This window comes from Mya arenaria, chromosome 4 (assembly GCF_026914265.1).
Source record: "Mya arenaria isolate MELC-2E11 chromosome 4, ASM2691426v1".
Taxonomy (NCBI): domain Eukaryota; kingdom Metazoa; phylum Mollusca; class Bivalvia; order Myida; family Myidae; genus Mya; species Mya arenaria.
Window position 1 is genome coordinate 56169803 of NC_069125.1, and position 19758 is coordinate 56189560.

A 19758-nucleotide genomic window follows, 5' to 3' on the forward strand; every position below is an offset into this window, starting at 1 on the left:
TCACAATGTGCTCACATGTGGTGTGCGGGACATTAAATCTACCACCTGTAGCTAAGATTATAATTTTACATGATGTTAATCAAGTTTAATTTAACAGTTTAAAGACAGTTTCTTTTGAAGTTTGAGAGTAGTTTGAAAATTTTATGTTCAAGACTGGCACAAAAATATAATAAGCTGATAGTTAATTGTTTCTCATTGTTTTTTTTGCTATTGTGACTCATTTTCTGCAGTCTGCAACTACCTGAAAACAGGACTGAGTTATCTATGAACACTGAGGTTTACCAAAGTAAAAGCAATTAGCACATGTTTTGTCTAATTTAAGGAGAAACATGCTTATTGTGAAATGTTTAGCATAACACATTTGCATATAGATATATTGTTATAAGCATTGCTTGTTAATATTGCAGTATTAAAGGTAGTATGTAACTGCAGAGGATAGACATAGTTTTTGTTTTTTATTATCATCTTTTGTTTCACAACTGTGTCATAAGTTTAAACTCAGCTGTCTCTTAAAGAATATTTATATGATTGCATGTTTTACAATGAGTCAATTCCTCATCTGCATTATCATCTCTCTTGTCTCCATGGTAACAGAGGAATGGGAGGCAAAGCGTGTGTCGCGGGAGAAGGATACGGAGGACCTGATAAAGAAGAAGCACCGAGAGGCTGACCTTGAGAAACAGCGCAAACTAGAGGCCTTCAGCAAACAGGCTGCACAACACACTGAGGCTAAACACCTGGATATGAATGAACAACACTTAAGAGAAAAGGTTGGTTAGGCTACAGTAGGTACAGAGTCCAGAGTTTGTAATAAATTGTATTTATGTATGTTGGTTTTTTAATAAATTCCTTATAATAAAAAAAAACAATTATATGACATTGTTTAACAAACACGTTGATTTCAATCCAAGCCCATATGCATTAATTTTGTATGTATATCTATTTTGTACAAATTTTCATTGGTTTAATAGAACCTACATATGTAAGAATTATTATAAGTCTGAGTGACATAGTTTCATGTTAGTTGTGAGAAATAAGTGCTATATACAGATAATCCCAAAATCATTAAGCTTACTGAACAATTATGTAATTGGAAGATTCATATCTTTCTTTACAAAACCTATTGCAGCACCGGCTGGCAGATGAGAAAAAGAAGAGGCAACTGGATGAATATTCATCCCGGCAGGCTGTCCACCAGGACTCAAAACACCTAGAAATCTCGGAGAAGGCCCTACAGGAGCGCATCAAGCAGGCTGACACCCTCAAACAGAAGACCATGCAGTCGTATGACAAGGCCGCAGGCAAGGACCCGGCTCTCACAGTCACCGCCAAGACAAAGACAGGGGCTGCTGCAGGAAGGGCAGCAGGTACACGGCTTTGTCATTATGTTATAGTCTTCATTTCCATGGCATCATCAGCACCCCATTTAGTTATGTAATGCACCAGTAACATCATTCCATAGAAAACCATCACTAGATATGTAAACATTCTGGTTTGAGTGTCTATGTTTAGGATGTTCAAATTGTTCATGATATTTCATGTGTTGGCCTCTAATTTCAAAGTTAAGTGTTTACTGAATTTGTAAAATGTGTGTGAAATGCACACTCTATGGTCACGTTTAATGTTATTTCCATGGTAACTGTTCGGAGAAGCAAATGTCAGGGAGGTGGTGATAGAGAGATGGGTAAGGTTGACCTTCACCTTTAGTGCATATGTCCTTAACCTTACAACCTTGCTTGTGATTGGTCAAAACCACACTTCCCAAATCATTCAGGTCCTCTTTTTCACCACAGTCATTTAAAAAAAAGAGAAAACAACAACACAATTCTTCAACATCATCCATTTTTATTTTTTAGTATCATGACAGTCTCTTGTAAAAAGTTCATGCATGAATGATTATTAATCAAACCATTAATGTATCACCATTTAAGTTACTGCTGTTAGTTTTGCATACAAAAATATTTGAGTTGATGATCATTTTTTTCTTTGTGAAAATGCATCAGTGCTGAATGAATGATTTTTATGACTGAATATATGAATGAGATGTGCATGTATTCTGAGATGTAATATTGCACTGTAGTGTGGGATTAAAAAAAATGTGGGTGTTTTTTAGCTGACATTTTCAAAGCTGCTGCCAATATTACATCTCATGTATGAGTTCCATTTGAGTTTTGTTTGTACCCCCCATATTTTGTTGACATGTTTGTTCAATCATATGCATATCCCAAGTGTGTGTGTTTACTGTGTAGGGGCTAGTGATTCCGATGTATAGAATGATCATTCATTTTATTTCCCAACCAATTTCTCGTAGATGAGATAGCTCCCCAGTTGGCACAACAAATAATAAATGCCACACAAGGATCCCCGGTGACGGGCGGAGTTATCAGCGTGAAAACAGAGTCATGGAGCAGTAAAGACGGCATCACTCGCACCTCCGAGAAAACGGAGTCGTGGGGAGGTAGTTTAGCCATCCAAGCTTATAACTGTGCCTGTGGCCTTATCCAGCCACATACTTAGCAGCGTGGTCAGAAAAAAAAGCCACATTGTTCATTGTCAATATCGTGTTTTAAAGTGAATGAGTTTGATAGTGTGTTTTATACTTCATCATGGTAGACAAAAAAAAAATTCAACATTTTTTTTTTTTAAATTACATAAAAGGATGTTGAGTTTATAAAATTATTGAAGTACAAACCTACCTAAAAATGTTTCGTAGAAACTGGACTGTCTGCATTTTGTTCTGGCCACAGCTGCATATTTCTATATACTTTGTATTATTTACATTACCCATTACTCACAACCATAGAACTATTATAGATAGCTTACATCACATAGTCATAGACACAACCCTAGCTATAACATTGATTGTTAATAATCCGCATGATGGTGTTTTTGTATCCAAATATCATACTTTACTTACCTGCATGCAATTAACATATTTATGGAATTGAATGAACCTGCATATGTATTGATTACAACTAAACTGAATCTTTATGCACGAAACAGGTACTAGTCCATGAAAGATATTTAAAACTTACTTTAAACTATAAATAAGAGTAACAAGAAGTCGCTTTATAACTGTATTAATGTAACAACTGCTTCATTTTACTAACAGAAAATTGTGTATCTGCATGTTTTTATCGTGATTTACATTTTTATTTGTTATTTAAATTTATTTTATGAAATTTTGAAGAATATAGAGAACTATTTCATACTGCACTGACTATACATGTATTTGCTTTAGAGCACAAAACTTGTGTCATTTGTGAAAAGTAGGATGTTTCATTTATGACATCGTAACTTTCTTGTTTTGTCTTTCATGATGTTTACGTCTTGTCTTATGTTTTGTGTTAGTATACAAAACATGGTTTATGATGGTAAAATCATTATCCTCCTTACATAGCTTACTGACATCAGAGTAATTATTTAAAAGTAAAAAAAATCTGCAGGCATTAAAGTTCTTAGGAATTGTATTGTTTGGGACAACGCCAGGGTACTTAATAGGTTTGAGCACAACATTATAGGTTATAGCTCGACACTTGCTTTGTCGCTCATTCGAGTTGCAAACATGCCTTTGGGAGGTACAATACAAAGTGTATATACAATCGTCAAATTGCTTTCAATTTTGGAATAATATGCCTTTTGATACTGTGTTTAAATACAATCAAAGCTGTTAATGCAACTATTTTATTTAGATTAAGTTTGTTTTTGTTGAAATTTGCTTCAGGATGAACTGCTTGTTAAAAATACATATATAAAAAAATGCTGCATGGAAAATCGCCTGTTATTGTAAAGATATTCTAATGTCATGCACATATTTCGTGCCATTTTTTTAAAGTTTTAATTTGTGCCTGAAGTTAGAAGTGTACTAAGTTCAGTATCCATTATTGATGGTTTGTGAACACGGGAGGTTTTCATACTTTTCAGGACGGGGAGGTGCAATGAATGCTTTCAAGCAGATGGACGCGAAAAATAACCCCACCAAGTAAGTACTCATCCTTGTCATTGTTTAAACCTACACATAATTTGTATTCAATTTTGTTTATATTTTAAGATTCATGTTTGTTAGCAAAACAATTTTTTTTAAAAATAGGAATTTGATGAATTTAAGTCTGGTTGATGAACTATGGTTGTCTAATTAGATATCTTGTTTAATATAACATTTTTGTTTAAAAAATCAGGAATGAACAATTTTAATTTGCTTTATACCAAAGGGCAATTGTATTAAACTGAGGAACTATCCAATAGTTATGTTTGTGAAAGTCTGCACAATAAAACATTTTGATTGGTTAATAGTTATTTTAGAATGATATTGATCAATCATTAAAACAATGGCTAATTTTATCCAAAATGAAGGATTAACCAGTTTTATACAATAGGGTATGGCTGAGCCCTGTCCTTATAAGATCTTCATGGAGTGTCTCCCTATTGTTGAGAATTTACCAATTTTGTTAGGTCAAACTTTGATATTCATTATTTATTGTGATTTTAATGCTAAAGAAAATCTTACTGGCAACATGCTTTCCAGGAAAATAAAGTCTTAGAGTCAAATAAAAAAAAAATCAAACTTCTGTTTTCATATATATTAATTGCATTTCCTATCAATTTTCATTGGCATGAAGAATTTGCTGTTTTGTTAAAAGCTTTTAAAAACACAAAAAGAAAATTTCGTTGAATAATTAGGTGCATTCGATGGCTGTTACTTTTTGACATTAAACAGTGGGGAGTACTGAAATCAGAAATGTATTTTTTGTAACAGTTTTACCAGTTCATGATTGTTATTTAGAACATGAAAAATCTAATTGTTCCTCTGATACCATATTCAGAGGACCTTCACTCCAAACATTCCTGCAGAATGAGGAGTCAAATCATCACTTATTGTAAAACAGTGCTAACTCGGAGTGAAATAAAAATCATTGTCATATCATATCATACACCATTAAATGCAGTGTTTTATTACTCATAAGCCAACTGTTCAGCTCAAGGTTGTGGTCTTAATATTTGACAAAGCATGGCTGTATTTTTGGTTGTGTGTACTTTTATAAAAACTGTAATATTCTTTGTTATTAAATCTACACAAAGGGTTTATATACTAATCGTAATTAATATTGCATCTTGTTTTACCAGCCCCCTTGTAGCTTACACGTTTGCAAAGAGGGCTGCCACAACCATGAAACGTAACGCTGTTACGATTAAACAAGACATGTTACGCTTCTGTCAGATTAACACTGCCGAGTATGAGGTATTTAAGTGCGCCATCTTGTACTGGCTACTGGCTATATCGCTCAGCGGGCCGTAGAATTCTGTCAGCATTTTTCTTTTGGCTAACACTTGAAACTGTTACCTTTATCAATATAATGAAATCTCACATATTTAAATGTAAGGTATGAATTATTAGAACAGTGAAGATTTTAATAAAATCAAACACTCCGAGACAGAAATTAAGGAAATAGTTTCAAGCATTTTTAGCATCAGTGAAAGCTCTCAGTTTTGAGCAGCTTATACTGGCAGATTTTGTATTTTAACATTTTATTTATTGTGACTTATCACTGTATATGTATATTTTCACTTATTAACTAACAAAAGTTTTCTTTAGATTTTAGTAACAAGGTTTATTTTAGAAATCTCCTAACCTTTGAAAGATCAAATTTTAACTAAATGCACCCTTCATCTGGTGAGGCAAACCGAATCTGGAGTAAATTAAAGATAGAATCCATTTTGATTTTTGTTTTGCTTCTTAACATTTTTGCATTGTTTTAGGAAGCTTTGACTGATAATTGTTTTGCTAGATTGTAAGTCTTTGTGCTAAGGTTCAGATGCAATGACGACATCATAGTTATGTGTTTATGAGTGTTGTGATGTAGTTGTTATTTTGCAAGTACTTAGGATTTTATTTCATTTACAAAGGGGGTAATTAGTTTTGATATAACATTATAGCCACCAAACCCATTCTTCTAACAGTGCTTCACAATAAAATCTGTAATAGTAATATAAGATCCTATAGACTTCACCATATTACAACTCTCCACAGGTATATTATTCTCCTAGAGTTTCAGGATGTTTTCCATTCCTGTTATTCTCATTACCACTGTTTGTAATAAGGTTGGAGCAGCTTTCGGGCTTACTTGGTTGGTATGGTAACACTTTGGAAGCCAACAATCAGTCATTGGAAATATTGAAGAAATGCAAACAGATACCTATCAATATTTCGATGCATGTTTCCTTCGTCCCCATACTTTTTAAGACATTCATCTTAGCCAAGATGGAGACATTAATATCTGTCTTGCAATTAACAACCTTTTCTTTCAGCCAAGAATGAGTATTGGTTAAGGGAGACAACATAGCATTTTAAGTCTGGTGTTTATCTGGTTGGGTTAATTTTAGTTCTAAGAAATAAATAATGGTTGTATGTAACCCATGAGTGTTTTGTTTTGCCAGTGCGGGGGCCGGTGCGGCTAACAAGGCCATGATGAGAAGTCCTAGTGCCATTAAAACCATGCTCCTTGAATGGACTAAAGCCATGACACGAGAATATATTGACGTATGTAAACTGTGTCATGTGACCCTTCCCCAGATCACATGAGTGCATGAACCACCAGTTGATTGGCTGCATATAATAGCATGGTGCTTTGGAATAGAACACGAAAAAAATGCATTCTTTAATGTGATGGTGTACTGCTTGTTTTTGATTAATTTCCTTGGGATAGATGCTAGGATGACTTTGTCATCCAAGAAACTATAAGAAGTGTGAATCCCACATAGACCCTGCACTATATCTTTGTTTTGTTGTTTAACATGCAACCAGCTAGGACAACCACAGGTCCCAGAGAGAAGCTTGTTGACATAGATACAGTACCCTCATGGCTTGTTTTGTAACCATGGCAACACAACTAGCAACTCTTCCTTCTACTTCCATGTAACTATCGGTATTGGTCTAATGAACCTGCTCTCTCTATCTTCTTGCATGCTCTTCTGGATTTCAGCTCTGTCTTCTCTGGTTGTTGTATACATGTAGTTGTATATTGCATAAAACTTGTTGGCATCAATACATTACATGAATGTTATAATCATAATTACTCTATAAATAAAAGTATGTTCTTTTAAAAACAAATATATGAGATAAGATTATATTCTAGTATTTAAACAGTTACCTTCATATGCTTTTACAGGTATTTATTCATAGTTTAAAATATAAAAATAACAAGAGCCAGTAAAGTTATATTCATTGAAATGTTAATTTTGAATGATTTAAATGCATTGTATGATAATTACAGAAGATTTGAGAACTTTCAGATTATTGACACATGTATTATTGACTCATGTATGTATTCTTACAGACCATAGAGATTACAAACTTCTCCACCTCCTGGAATGACGGGATGGCGTTCTGCGCTCTCATTCACCATTTCTACCCAGAAGCTTTCGACTTCAAAGCCCTCAACCCAAAACAGAGACGCAAAAACTTTGAACTCGCCTTTGACACAGCAGAGTAAGTACGGTAGTGGGCATTTCAGCTTCACAATCACCAATTTAAATGGAAGAGCATATATATTATAACACAGTGTTTACTTATTTCTATGTAATACTGGTGATTGTGCAGGTACAGCATTTTTTGCAAATACTGGAAGAAATACCATTATCTCATCATTAAGAATAATGTGCTTTAGGAGTCAATGTATTGTCAATGTAACGATTACCATGTGAACATGAAGCCATGGTGAAAGTAGTGGTCATCCAACAAGACGTTGTAGATTCCCTCCTGACCAAGGAAACTTTCTCATGGCCTTTCAAAAAGGAAACAGACTTAACAGCTATCAACCGTCTACACAGTTCAGCTCCACCAATTAAGCCTAAACTTTACTAACATGGAGCCAATTGTAAGGAATCTTGTATTGTTTGATTGTTGTCTTTCTTTAGAAGCCTTGTTTATTTGAATGCAATGAAATGAAAATTTATATAGTTTGTGCCCATTTAACATACAAGGCCAGTTGAGCCACAAGGAAATCATGAAACACCATGACAACCATTGTTTACTAAAGTGATGTTGGTTTGGAATTTGAGAAGTCTTGACGACAGTATGATGATAATTTTCTCTGTCTTCAGGAAGTATGCAGACATTGCCCCGTTGCTTGACGTGGAGGACATGGTTCGCATGCAGAAGCCTGACTGGAAATGCGTGTTCACGTATGTGCAGAGCTTCTACCGTAAACTGCGAGACCATGATATGAACAAATGCAAGGGCGCGGAGGCCTAGTGCTATATTCAGTAACATTCTGACTTTAGTATCTCATAATAAAACTACTGCAAAGTCTTGTTAGTGATTAACGTTTATTGTTAGGTTACTAACATATCAGTTCTGTAGATTGTGAGCTGTTAATAGGTCTTGGCATTAATTTTAAATGTTAACAGTTTGTTTTTGCATTTTAAAACAGGAAAAACTGCAATAATATATTAAATGCATTTCATTTTATATTCTCATAGAGTTTTAAATTGTGAATTTTACTTTTTTCTTTATTACAATTATACATGTAGAACTGCCTTTTTTCTTTTATCCAACTCTAGTATTTCGCCACACTCTATTGTTGAATCTACTTGTTCTGGTCAAAGGTGCTGTTCATTTTAACTCGATATTTTCTGTCCATTTTACCATTATATTTCATGGTCAGTACTAACATCAAAGTCATTTGTGTATATTTGATGTGTTATCATATCAACTTGCATTCAAGATATTTTATTTATGCAAGTCACATGATTTTATGTATGTAGTGAATTTTAGCAGCTTTGTTTTAAACTGTAGCTTGTTGGAAATGTTTCGGCTCGTTTCTGTTGTTGTTCATACATCTTGCTGGGAAAGTTTTATGAAAATCTGTGTAACCTCACATAAGCATAGCAAAATGCTTTATTTGAGATTCTTGTTCTTTTTTAGTCTCAGAACTTACAATTGTATATGACATGCACTGTGTGTTAGGTGATTTTATGGTAATCTTTTGTAATGTTCACTATGAACAGTGGAGTTATCTTAAATAATATTTCATAATGTTCATTACCGACAGTGGTGTCGGTAGTTATCTTAAATGATCACTTGTAATGTTGATTGTGGACAGTGGTTTTATCTAAATGATCATTTGTAATTTTTATTAAGAACAGTGGTGTTATCTTAAATAATCTCTTTTATGGTTATTACATACTCTGGAGGTATCTTAAATGATCTTTTGTAATGTTCATTGGGAACAGTGGTGTTATCTTAAATTATCTTTCGTTATGTTCATTACGGACAGCGGAGTTATGTAAATGAGGTTGAACTTGAACAAACAACATTTCTCAGACATGTAAATAATGCATTTAATGATGGAGCTTTCTGCTTGCACTGGGATACTGTTGATCCGGTCTTGTCTGAATTCACTCTGTTACAGCATTCCATTTAACTCTGCATTTTATTTTCCTAAACTCTTTTTCCAGAAAATGTAAAGAACGCCATTTAACCCTGTGTAATTCCCACATGCCACCTAAATTTCATTAGGAAAATTAAAATTTTGGGAGCATAATGTAAGGAATGAGTAGTTACATGTAAGAAAACAAGTTCGTTTAACTTTATGTTTGATTTATATCAGATCACTCTAAGCAAGGGCTGTTGTCCTTTTGTTCTTTCTATTTTATTCCGATCTCTTTCTTCTGTCTTTCTTTTCCTCAGAAAAAGTAGTCACCTGTAAGATTGCTGTGCGTTATATACGTAGCTTACAGTAATAATATATTCCTTTGTACATAAGATCACGATGCCAAATATATTTAAGACACATTTTTATGCATGTTTTGTTGATGCTGTATAGAAAGAGATTAATTTTATAGGTTATTTCTGCCATAGGTTGTTGTGTTATGTAGGCTGTTGTTGTAATTGACTTACTGTTTGTATATTTATTTTGTAGATAGAACTGTGATTATATATGTATTTTCTTGACATTTTATTGCTGAATACCAAATGTAAGGTTACTGTAAAAAAGATGTATACCTAATAATAAGTCTTACAACGAAAATGTTGCATAATTATATTTTGATATGTACCAAGATGAAATTTGTCTGTAGCAAAGTGTTCTTTTTGTTTTATTTCTTTTCATGTATTTTTTTTATATGCATATAATGGTACTATGAACTTATTAAGCGAAAAAACAGCTTTACTCTTGTGCCTTCTGCTACAAGATATGTTACGATGTCAATTTGAATGCTAATGTTAAGAAATGTATACTAGATATTTCACAGGTACTTGATACATTATACTCTGTTGTTAACAGTCGTAGACAAATTGTTTTGTGTATACAATAAATACAAAACTGATCATATGGTTGTTATGGTATCGGTGACATTGACATGTCTAGCCTGTCTGTTTCTTCAAGAAAAAAGGTTGAGGTCTTGTCATAGCTTGATGTCCTGGCCCCAATTGTTCGAAACTTCTTAAGCTTAATAGGCTTATGTAGCTTATTTCAATTAGCCAAAATACAATACTTGACTTTGATTTTGATAAATAAAAAATGGTTACTCCGGATTATCATAAAGTTAATTCCTGTTTAAAGTCTAAAAACTCAAAGAATTAACGGGAATTGTAGAAAAATAAAAATTGTGATCTTAGCTTATTCGTGTTATAAGAGAATTTAGAAGTTTCGAGAAATTGGGGCTAGTAGTCATCCAGCAAAAATGTTAATCTTATGCACATGCAACTTGGTACACATGTTAACACTGACGATAGGCATGGATTTAACGAGGCTCATAACTTTCTGGCTAATATGATAATGTTAACAAGCACTTATGGCAACTTAGAAAAACAAAGGATTGTTGGCATTTGTCTGGTTCCTTGCCATAGTAGCAGGACAAGTGGTAGGGGCAGGTAATCCACACTATGTTGGCATCTGCTCCAGATTGTTCTTTCATCAGTGCCATCAAATCCGTGGAAACATGAGTGATGAACAATATTTCATTATCCCCTCAACATTCACAACATTATGGTAATTCCTTGTGATTTGTATTGTATTTATTGACATGCTGGTATGATTGCTGGTGTTCATTTTCACGGTCAAAGCATGCCAGCATGTTGTTAACTGAATAGTTGGGACAAGGATAATTTTGGTCTGGCAGACTTTCAACTTGGCCCAAATGTTGTGTCTGCAAAGTAAGGTACAAAAGTGATAAAATAGTGTTTTATGGGGAATAAAAACCCATACCATAACATAATTGCATTAGAAAACCATACCAGTATAATTCTTATGCAGAAAACCTTGAATGGCAGTGTACATTTTACCCTTTAAATCTGTAACTAAACTCTGTGTATTAGGATGCTGTTCTCAGTTTAATTGTAATGAGGTGAAGTCAAGCATGCGGCTGGTTAAAGCAATAGCAGATATTTCCATATAAATTCAATACCATTTTATAGCATAGGCTTCAAGTAGTAGGTCAATGATTAGATGTATGTCACACATAATTATTTCTAAAAAAAGCATCTAGGAATGAAAGGTAAAATATATCAGATATATTTTTTATACTTAAGCTAGGTAATTCATGGACACTAAATATTGCTTGGTCAAGTGATATCATTGAATCATGGACCTAAATGTATGGCATTGCAAACTGAAATTAACAAAGTGACAGTAACAAGTTGATAAAAGTTGGAAAAGATATGATCAAGATAGAGAGCAGACAAAGTGAATTTGGTAAACTTTTGACAACTCAAGGGCCATAACTCTAGCAATAATAAATTTGTGATATGATCTGGCTGTTGACCAAACTCAGTAAAGACATAATGTCAATGAACATTTTACCCAAGTTAAGTAAACAGGATAAACAATGCTTAAGTTAGAGAGGGAACATGAAACTGTGACCTGTCGTCGACGACAACAAGGACAATGATACTCGACAACATGATCCCTATATGTTTGTCATGCAACACAGGTAAAGTAACTAGAACTCCGCGAGTCGGATGTGTCGCCTGACGAATTATTTACTGTCGACATTATAGCTGTTAGATTGGCATTTTATTCATTTATAGACAATGATGTTGCCATTTAACTTTCAAGTGTAGGTGGCATTTGAACCCTCAATCAGATATACCTACTGAATAAGTTTTAGGTTGAAACCTCCTATAGTTTACGAGATATGCCACGGACAAAACCTAAGCAAGAAAATTAACAAACGGCAATAACTCTAAAAATATGGCAGCAAGAGTAACAGTTCTTGTGCACTGCACTTGCCCTCAATGAGATCTATCTAGCTATGAAGTTTCAAGTTGATACCTCTTATATTCTTCAAGATATGCCCCGGACAAAACTTTAAGCATGAAAATTAACAAAGGGCAATAACTTTAAAACTAAGAAAGCAAGAGTTACTGTTATTGTGCACTGCACTTGCCCTCAATGAGATATATCTAGCTATGAAGTTTCAAGTTGATACCTCTTATATTCTTCAAGATATGCCCCGGACAAAACTTTAAGCATGAAAATTAACAAAGGGCAATAATTTTAAAACTAAGAAAGCAAGAGTAACAGTTCTTGTGCACTGCACTTGCCCTCAATTAGATCTATGTACATATGAAGTTTCAAGTTGATACCACTAATAGTTTAGGAGATATACCCCGGACAAGCGAAAATGGGACGCCACCACCGACGCCGCCGCCACCGACGCCGCCGACAAAAGTAACCCCTATATGTCGTCTTTTCAGGCGACACAAAAACAAGTTAAACCATTAACTTTGACCATTGCTTACGTATGACTTTGACTGAAGCGTGACATTGTCTGTTTAGCTTTGGCCTTTGACCCTTGTGCCATAACATTACAGAGTTTTGTTGTTGCTGGGCTTGTTTACATCTTTGCTACAAACTGCAAAATCATGCACTTTTTGTGAGTCACATCTCCTCGTAGTTAACATGTTAAACACCTTCCTGATGACAAAAAAACACGACCTAAAAAAATGTATGCTCAATTGTGATAATGACGCGTGACTTTGAGGTTAGACTAACAAAACTAGGTATTGGGTGCACAAAACTATCTAATCAGTTTGAATATTTGTGCATAATCAAGTAATCATCCCCAAAAAGAATAGAGAGCCATTTGAAGAGCTAATATAACTATCAGTGAACGTCGAATCACCATTGTTACAACTAGATCTCACTGCAATGGGGCTAATAATGAATGGCAGATATTGTCATCACCCATAGTAAAGAATATTTAACACTGTAATGTAGAAACAAGAGCCCCGTCATGTTCTTGTGGTTTTATACAGTCCAAGATAGGGCAAAACCATAATCAAGGCCAGTGTAATGGGCCTTCTTGTAGACGTGCATATTGCCTCTGGCAACATGTGTATCTTCTTTTTTGATTTTCATTTACAGATTATATTTATGGCCAATGTTAAAGTTTTTGCATGCCAATGACGCCAAGATGCCAAGGCTATTACAAGGTCTCAACAACTTTTTTGCAAAATAACACGAGCTGAAAAAAATATGAGCCTAAGTCAAGGTCATTTTTTTTTTATGAGGAATCTATGGTGTAGTGATAAAACAATACTATATCCCGAGGTCATAGGCTTCACCTCCGTTACACCACTTCTGTAAGCAGGTCAACTTCCTGTAAGGATAGACACAAGGGTCCCGTGTGTCAGTGGTTAACAATTATTGTGCATGGGATTGAACCAAGGGTATGTCTCCTGTCTATGGTACATGCCAAACATCCTAACCAGGCTGAACCTCCCACTGGGGCTACATCCAGTTACATATAATTCTATGATGGTTCAAGTTCAGGGTTATTCCATGGCAGACTTCAGCATTATAAATGGATGAGACAAACAACTAAGCAGGTTTGCATATTTTATTGACTTTTTTTATCAAGAAAACGATCACAACATTAAGCACAATGGCCCTTAATACACATTAAAATATGAGGAATATTTCAAGTACACTTCAGACAGGCATAAACAAAACCAAATTAGGCATAATAATTAATGAAATAAATACACTTTAGTCCAATTGTGTTGATGAAAATAGATATTTGATGAGAAATATTTCCAAATCATTCTTCTTTTGTGGACCATATTAAAGTATAACGGCAAGAAATCATATACCAGTTTACAAAAAAATGACAGAATCACCGGAGTGAATCCAATCCTTAACTACTTCTACATCTTAACCTCTGAGACATATCAAATTGCACTTCAAACATATACCACTACCAAAAGCCTTCCCCACTTTGATGTTAACAAACAAATGCACATCAGCATTTTACAATCGAACCACAGTAAGTGGCAAACTTCCAGCCAGGAGTTTTAACTACTCTCCTTCAGAAACATATTGAATCAACAACTTCTGCCATTACTTATTGATGAAAGCAGACATCGGAATGCAGGCTTACACATACCTTAAAATACACATACTATTTACTTTCAGTGTAATATATCCGTTGAGCATCGAGGGATCATGTTATCAACGAGCGTACAACAAATCTTGCACAATCAAAAATTTTCAGTTTAATATTTAGCGAATTAGAATTTTATCTTGCATATTTAAATCAATTAAGTGTAGCATTTTTCAGCTAAATTTATTTGTTTAAAAAATATATCATTACAACACGAAAAAAAGATCTGTCAATTTGACCAAAAGATACGTTCATTGATAATATTACCCTGATGGATGTTACATGAATCGGAAGCATTTAAGGTTGTTTTTGACCATATATTCATCGCTTGATCACCAACACTACTGACTGACCACCCCTATACCAAATATGATATACACAAACAAACATTTACAAGAATAAAGAAGCATTCACCATGACAATATATTACAACACTGTAATGCTGTTATGTGATGCTATACAGTGACAGTGGGCAGAATCTTGAGTCAAGATTCCTGGTAAAAACTAATAGGTGTGATAAAAGGAAAAATCAGATTTATGGTACCATAATAAGTTGATAAAAATTACATAATTTTTATTATTTGGCTTCAAATAGTACCTCGGATTAAGATAAGATGGTGAATATATGATTACTCTGACGGTATAACATGTTAAATGTACAAAAATGGATGAATTTTCTATAGACTGTTCATAAATAAAAAATAAAATTAATGAAAGACTTTGAAGATTGAAACATAATTTACACGCACATTTATACCTGGTATGCAATTTAAAACAACGAAACACAATCAATAGTACCACTAAATATCTGGCAGTAAAATATCATGGACTTGAACGACAACATACTTGTGAAATAACATGGAATCCAAAGCATATGCAAGTTCAGGGACAAATTAACAATAAATTATTGGCAAATACAAAGGAAACCAAACTAAATACACTTCATATGTTGTGCTTAATATCAATGGGAGAGCATTTCCCACACAAATGCCACCCTGCATCTACATATATATTAAATTCAAATGATGTTTCATTTCCAAATCACTCTGTATATAGACAGCTCTAAAAGAAACTACTAAAAAACTCTGAAATATTTCACCAACACAGTCACGCTGCCTCAATTATGAAAGCACTCACGTTATTGCACAAATTTCACTGGATGAAATTTTGAACATATGATTCAAAGATCAAAAACTATATTATAATCGTACAGCAATAACTATACTATCATTCAGTCAATATAATATTAAAAATAACTTACCATTTAGATTTCAGTGGATTTTTCATAAGCACTATTGTTCAGAATTATTTTCATTTGGATAAAAGTGTCTGAAACTGGCCACTTGTGTTTTATTTGAGAGTAAAACAAGAGCTGCCACAGAGACAGTGCGCTCGACTATTCTGCCATTTTAAGCTTAAGGATTAAGTTTTGGTGTAACATGCCAGATCACTGTTAAATTAGATTATGTGCAAAACCTTAACCAGAATTTCTAAGTCGAGTAATAAACAAAAGGGTTTTATTAACATTATATTTGAGCATGTTTGATCGAGTATTGCGTGTAGTCTCAATGTTATACATCAAGTAGTTGCTGTGATATAAACCTATGTGTGCTAACAAGCAAAACCTTGAATAATAAAGACCTATAATTTGCGTTATATTCAAAATAGTGTCTAACTTTAACATTTGAAAAGGTTGGATAGTTGGAAACACATATCTTAAGTTTTAATGCAATACATGATGTATTTGCTGAGATAATGACTTAAAGGTGCTAACATGCAAAACCTTAACCAAGGTGTGACACCAGCGCCAATGCAAGGTTGAGTAGTATAGCTCTCCTTATTCTTCGAAAAGTCAAGCTAAAAACTGAATAAAATGTAAAACAGTTGACAGTTAAAACGTAGCAGGTATTTTACAAACTGAGATCTCTTACTAAAAATGCTAAAAACAGCAATGCATTTCACCATAATCAAATACATAAGCGCCTTAAAAGCCAACACTCACTCACTTCATAAAACGGATGTGCATATCTCCCCAATAAAAGCATAAAATACAGTGCTCATTATTATACATAAATAATAAATAAGGAGATGAGGTAAACTTTGCCCATGCGTGTCTGCAAGTTTTTACATTGCAACACTGAGACGAGCTATGTCCACTGCTCATGCAAGCCCTTCATATGCCGTCCAAAGTGCTTTCACCTCTGTTACAGCACAAAATAAGTCTTCAGCTCTGCAGTTTCCTGAAAATTCAACTAGGTAGCACTCACTGTTTAGTAATGTAATTAAAAACAATATATATTTTCCAACTATTCCACATCTCAACAATGAGATTTTTGTATTAATTATATATTACTCTGAAACACTTATTGCTACGACACTTCTCTATATTTCAGCACAGTTCTTTTACTCCAGCACAACTCTTTTGTTCACAAATGCCTCAGCACATCTTGCAAAAAGCACATCATTTTTGGAACTAACTTTCAATTATCATAATCCTCTCTCCCTGTTCATGCCATGGGTAGCCATAAGTCTGTACCTTACTTATATACGGCCAGTGTTTGACCAGACCATCACAATTACTTTCACTACAGCACAATCTCAGAATATGCAAAATTATTTTAAAAAATCCTATATTTCAAATATTTTTTTTTTTTAAGAATTTCAACTATTTGTACACAAACTATACTGTAAACCACACTGACACATAAAATGAATATTCCAGATCTACTAACGCAAAATGATGAATGAATACTTGTCCTTTACAAAGTTAAGAAACAATGTTATAACTAATACTCAAACTCAATTATATTTTTTATACAAAAATTAAACAGCTAGAAAAATATAATAAGTAAGACCTTATCATAACTGACTAAAATTACATCTGGTTGCACCACTTCTCGCATTTAGCTGTTAGGTTGCACCACTCCCATATAAATTAAAGTTTCAAACTTTTAGATATATTGTCACTGATTTAGGCAATGTCCATAAACTCTTAACAAGAATATAATCAACTATTTACAACTATCTACAACAAATCAGACTGTACATTGATTGCACATAGACTCAGAGTGAACTGGAAATATCATTAATGGAATCATTATGTCATGTGACAATACTCTCAGAACTATTTACATATATACACTGTGAACAGTTTCAAACTCTGCTGAATTAATTTTATCACTATGTAATATCTCTTAAACAGTTTGACACACTTTCATGATAGTTTTTTTTTTGTATTAACAACTACAGTATGTAACACATTGTCAACCTCCGACCTTTGTATTATCTCTCAACACAAAGATTCTGAGATTTAAATATTTGTTGAGCTTCCATGGTCAGCCTCTACCCCTGTGCTCTAAGTCCCAGCCTTTCAAGTGACCTTGGTATGATCTTCATAGGTCACAGATGAGCTGATGACCTTGAGTTTGAAGGTCAAGGGACAAGTATCAGGTGACCACTTGCATACTGTGTTGGTAGAAAGCCTGACCTTGCAGATTTGATAGCCGACGCTCAACAGCTGCCTTGTCTGAAAAGATGCAATGAGTTATCAATTATAATTACATATTTTACAATCACAGTCAATGTAGGATCTAACTTAAAATATAATGACCAAATTCTTTATTCTTAAAAAGTACTAAAAGTACATACTAAACAGTAAATAAATTTAAATATAAAATAATATATAAAATTACTCTGACAGGATGCAAACAAATATTCCAATATTCAAATATTTGAATCAATTGTATTCAAATGTCAAACGTATTCGAATGTCAAAATTGGTATGCCAGAGGTGTGAATGTGATGACAAGACACTAAACATGTGTCATATGTCATTTAGGGACATATCATCGGGTATCATAAAAAGTCTCCTTAATTTAACAATAACCGGCTAATAGACAAGTGACATGAACAATTTCAATTGTATTTTGGTAAATTTAAATGTCTTTGTCAATTAAGAGTTAAAGGAATCGGCTTTCACACCAATGTGTTGTCTTCTGTGCAACATTGCCGTGATGATTTGAATGACATATGCTACAATAATGTACAGTGGAAACTCACTAAACCGGACAAGGTCCGAACTGGGCAAAATTTCCGGTTTAGTGAGGATTCCGGTTTAGTGAGGATTTGATGTACGGAGTAAGTTTACTCAAAATATTAACTTAGTTAACCTTTAGAGGGAAGATGAAAACTGGAATAAAATGAAAAGGGACAGTTCAATTCTTCGACGTTTAGACGGAGGTTGAGACATGATTAAAGCACATGCAAAAGTGATAAACATAATTAAACATTTCTGCGTTTTTATAATCATCTTTTTTTCCAAGTCTTAAAATAAAACAACTCAGGTAATTTAATGCTTGTTAAGTATGTTTGATAGTTTAATTAACGCACCGCTCTGATTTGATTCAATCATAGTATTTAGATAAAACAACCCTCCAAAATGATCACTTAATAACCGTTTCTAGTTCTTTATTTTCTGCACCAAACAAATTAATGTTTATGTTTCAATCAATTTTCTTTTCACAAGTTTCATTATCGTTTGATTATCGCGTGGCAGTCAATCCTAAGCGCAATCATCATTATCGATTATCGAGTTAACACAACATCACAGGTGCAATATTTAACGACGCACTTGCTGTCAAAACAATGTGACACGCGATTCGCGAATTCCTAATACACAAAATCATTGTGACATGTTTGAACAAATATACGTCCAGTTTTGTGAGGTAAAATTACGTTGACAACTAACAAATTTTTCTCGATTTTTTGTCCAGTATCCGGAATTCCGGGGTTCCGGTTTTGTAGGGATTTTTTTACATTGAAAATAGAAGGGGAAAACCGGGACTCTGAAAAATGTCCGGTATCCCGAGGATTCCGGTTTTGTGGAGATCCGGTTTAGTGAGTTTCCACTGTAGTTACATGTATGTGCTTTAAACTGTTTTCCATGTTTGGATACAATGTTTGTGCTTTGAACTGTTGTTGTTTAGTATAGCGTTTCAGCATATTTTTCCTCTATTGATGTATAATGGAAGAGTCAAAATCCACATGTTCTCTTTTTATATTCACTAATTCCCGAGTTGGTTTGTTTTTCAATAGGTATATTTAGTAGAGGTCAATACCAGAACGAGGCTGCTCGTCCTACGGAAAAGACCCTCCATTTGTGCATAACGCCATTTGACCAGGAATCCATCTATTAATTTCACATTGTTTACAAATATGAAGGCTGTGGAATTGAAATTATTAAATTTTGTTTTTTGATTGTTCATTATGTTTTTCTAAAAAACTAAAAAAAAATCTGAAAATGGGGAGTTTCAGAGGCTCATTTAGGGAAAACCAGTGTCCGCCACGCATACTGGATACAAAATAGTAGGGTTA

The 19758-nt window shown here is 33.9% G+C and overlaps 2 protein-coding genes across 9 annotated transcripts in view; one reads left to right on the plus strand and one right to left on the minus strand.

Annotated features, from left to right (window-relative positions):
- The window catches only part of LOC128230330 (muscle M-line assembly protein unc-89-like), a 78679-nt gene extending 68352 nt beyond the window's left edge, over nucleotides 1–10327 (plus strand). For 6 of the 7 annotated variants that reach the window (XM_052942513.1, XM_052942515.1, XM_052942516.1 and 3 more), the window contains 7 exons: nucleotides 595–770; nucleotides 1130–1367; nucleotides 2312–2458; nucleotides 3925–3982; nucleotides 6436–6538; nucleotides 7335–7486; nucleotides 8101–10327. In XM_052942513.1, coding sequence (XP_052798473.1) covers nucleotides 595–770; nucleotides 1130–1367; nucleotides 2312–2458; nucleotides 3925–3982; nucleotides 6436–6538; nucleotides 7335–7486; nucleotides 8101–8251 — 1025 coding nt within the window. In that variant the 3' untranslated portion in view covers nucleotides 8252–10327. The remainder of the gene's footprint in view (nucleotides 1–594; nucleotides 771–1129; nucleotides 1368–2311; nucleotides 2459–3924; nucleotides 3983–6435; nucleotides 6539–7334; nucleotides 7487–8100) is intronic. The other variant, XM_052942517.1, reaches the window with a different exon arrangement.
- A 3501-nt stretch (nucleotides 10328–13828) lies between these two features.
- The window catches only part of LOC128231433 (serine/threonine-protein kinase ULK2-like), a 30635-nt gene continuing 24705 nt past the window's right edge, over nucleotides 13829–19758 (minus strand). For both annotated transcript variants that reach the window (XM_052944252.1, XM_052944251.1), the window contains one exon: nucleotides 13829–17911. In XM_052944252.1, the coding sequence (XP_052800212.1) occupies nucleotides 17832–17911 (80 nt within the window). In that variant the 3' untranslated portion in view covers nucleotides 13829–17831. The remainder of the gene's footprint in view (nucleotides 17912–19758) is intronic.